Here is a 2,248-nt window from a genome sequence, read left to right on the forward strand (position 1 = left end):
AACATCTGCTGCCTCTCCGCCCTGGCCCCAGCTGCCTCCCCGGAGTCTGGGCTGCTTGCAGTAGGGCCTCCATGGGAGCAGCCTGGGCTCCATGACTATCAGCAGCTACCCAAAGCCGGGGCCGGCTGCAGCCGGGAGGCTACAAACAGCTGCTGCCCTTCCGCACCCGGCCCGGGCCCCAGCCCTGGCTGTCTCCTGGCCCTGGGCTCCGGGAAGGCAGCAGGTGCCGGCATTGGGGCGGAGGAGGCAGCAGCTGTTTGTAGCCTCCCTGCCGCAGCCGGCCTGGCTCTGGGTAGCTGCTGATAGCCACAGAGCCCAGGCTGCTCCCAGCAGGGCTTGCAGCATCCCAGCTGCCTGCTGGGAGCAGCACAGGCTCCCAGCTGGCAGCAGCTACCCAGAGCTGGGGCGGGCTGCAGCCAGGAGGCTGCAAACGGCCGCTGCCTCCCCAGTCCCAAAGCATGCCGAGGAAAATGGCCTCACATGCCACGCTTGGCACATGCGCCGGGGGTTGCCATCCCCAGATTTATAGTATACCTACTTTGTACCTACTTTCAGGAGCCCATCTCAAACCTAAGGGTACTTGTCTTTACTCTGAGGCATCCAGCTGACTTCAAAACAATTTGTCCACAACTGTAGTGTGAAATCCCTTAGGAAGCAAGATATAACATTCTTCAATAATTGCCCTACACAAGGCAGCACGACTGGAATAACATAAAGTATCATAGGTAAAGAGAGTGCCAGGGACCTGGAGAGGTCATCCAGTCCAACCCCCTGCCCGAAGGCAGGGTCACTTAGACATAAACCTTTCCTGACAGATGCTCGCCTAACCTGTTATTAAAAACCTCCCTCCAGGGAGATTCCAAAGCCTCTGTAGCGAGCCTGTCCCAGGGCTTTAGACCAGTGGTGGTCAATCTTTTTGTCCCCTGCGCGGGATGGGCAGGGCCCAGCCCATCCATGAGCCAGATCCAGCTGGTGGCCCACATCCAGCGTCTTGCAGCAAGCCCCATCCAGCCATATAGAGAGGCCCAGGAGCACCCCAGCCCTGCAGGGAAAGTAGGGTTACCAACACTCCAGGCTTGCCCTGGAGTCTCCAGGAATTAGGTACAATCTCCGGGAGCCGGCAGAGAGTTACCCAAGAGATAAACGATAGGACATTCATTAAAATAAATATGAAATGTTGAATCCAATGTATACGGTGGGTTTTTAAAATGTAATAGTCATGTACTTTTTCCTTCCTGAGTACAGTACTACATTAATGTATTAATATATGAAAGCATTAATATGTCACATGATGCAATGACATTAATGCGGTAATGCATGAATGCATTACTCAATACATCACATGATGTAATGATATTAATGCAGGAATGCATAAATACATCACATGATGCAATGACAATCACTTCAGAGGTGTACTTGGTAGCCATGCTGGTCTGAAACAAGAAGACATACAAAAAACTAGAATTCTTGGTTTCCAAAATGATACCAGTTGGTCTAATAATAGGTAACATTTTGGAACCAAGAGGTCTAGTTTTTTGTATGTCTTTATACACCACATGATGCAATGACATGAATGTATGAATGTATCACACGATGCAATCACATGAATACAGTAATACATGAATGCATTAATCAATGCATCACGAGGCAATTACACAAATGCAGGAATGCATAGATGCATCACACGACGCAATGCCATGAACACAGTAATGCATGAAGGCATTAATACATCACAGGATGCAATGGCACGAATGCATTAATCAATGCATTGCACGATGAAATACACGAACGCATGTATACATCACACGATACAATGACATGAATGCATTAATCAATAAATCACAGGATGCAATGGCATTGACGCGGTAATGCAGGGATGCATGAATACATCACCCAATGCGATGACATGAACGCAGTAACGCATGAATGCGTTAATCAATAATGCAATGGCATTAATGCGGTAATGCAGGAATACATCACACGACGCGGGAATGCCTTCATGCCACTGCATCGGTGATGAAACCCCCCCGAACAGACTCAAACCGCGTTCACAAGCCCAGGGGCAGCGGGGGCTGGGCACGGCGCTGCAGTGGGGCCGAAGGAGCTTGCCCCAGTGCAAGGGGCGTGGCGGTTGCCCTGGCCCCAAGCGGGGGGGAAGGAAGGGCCACTGCCACATGACTGCCCCGGGCCCTGGAGCGCAGCCCCGCGCCACCCCAGTGCGGCGGCCGGGGCCGGGGCCGGGCTGCGC

The 2,248-nt window shown here is 52.1% G+C and overlaps 1 protein-coding gene across 1 annotated transcript in view; it reads left to right on the forward strand.

Moving 5' to 3' along the window:
- The first annotated feature begins 1,906 nt into the window (after nt 1–1,906).
- The window catches only part of PRSS23 (protease, serine 23), a 16,503-nt gene continuing 16,161 nt past the window's right edge, over nt 1,907–2,248 (forward strand). Inside the window, exon 1 of the mRNA XM_019523768.1 lies at nt 1,907–1,915. Within this exon, the coding sequence (XP_019379313.1) occupies nt 1,907–1,915 (9 nt within the window). The remainder of the gene's footprint in view (nt 1,916–2,248) is intronic.

The sequence above is a fragment of the Gavialis gangeticus genome, unplaced genomic scaffold (genome assembly GCF_001723915.1).
Source record: "Gavialis gangeticus isolate Ggan-Ray unplaced genomic scaffold, GavGan_comp1, whole genome shotgun sequence".
Lineage (NCBI taxonomy): Eukaryota > Metazoa > Chordata > Crocodylia > Gavialidae > Gavialis > Gavialis gangeticus.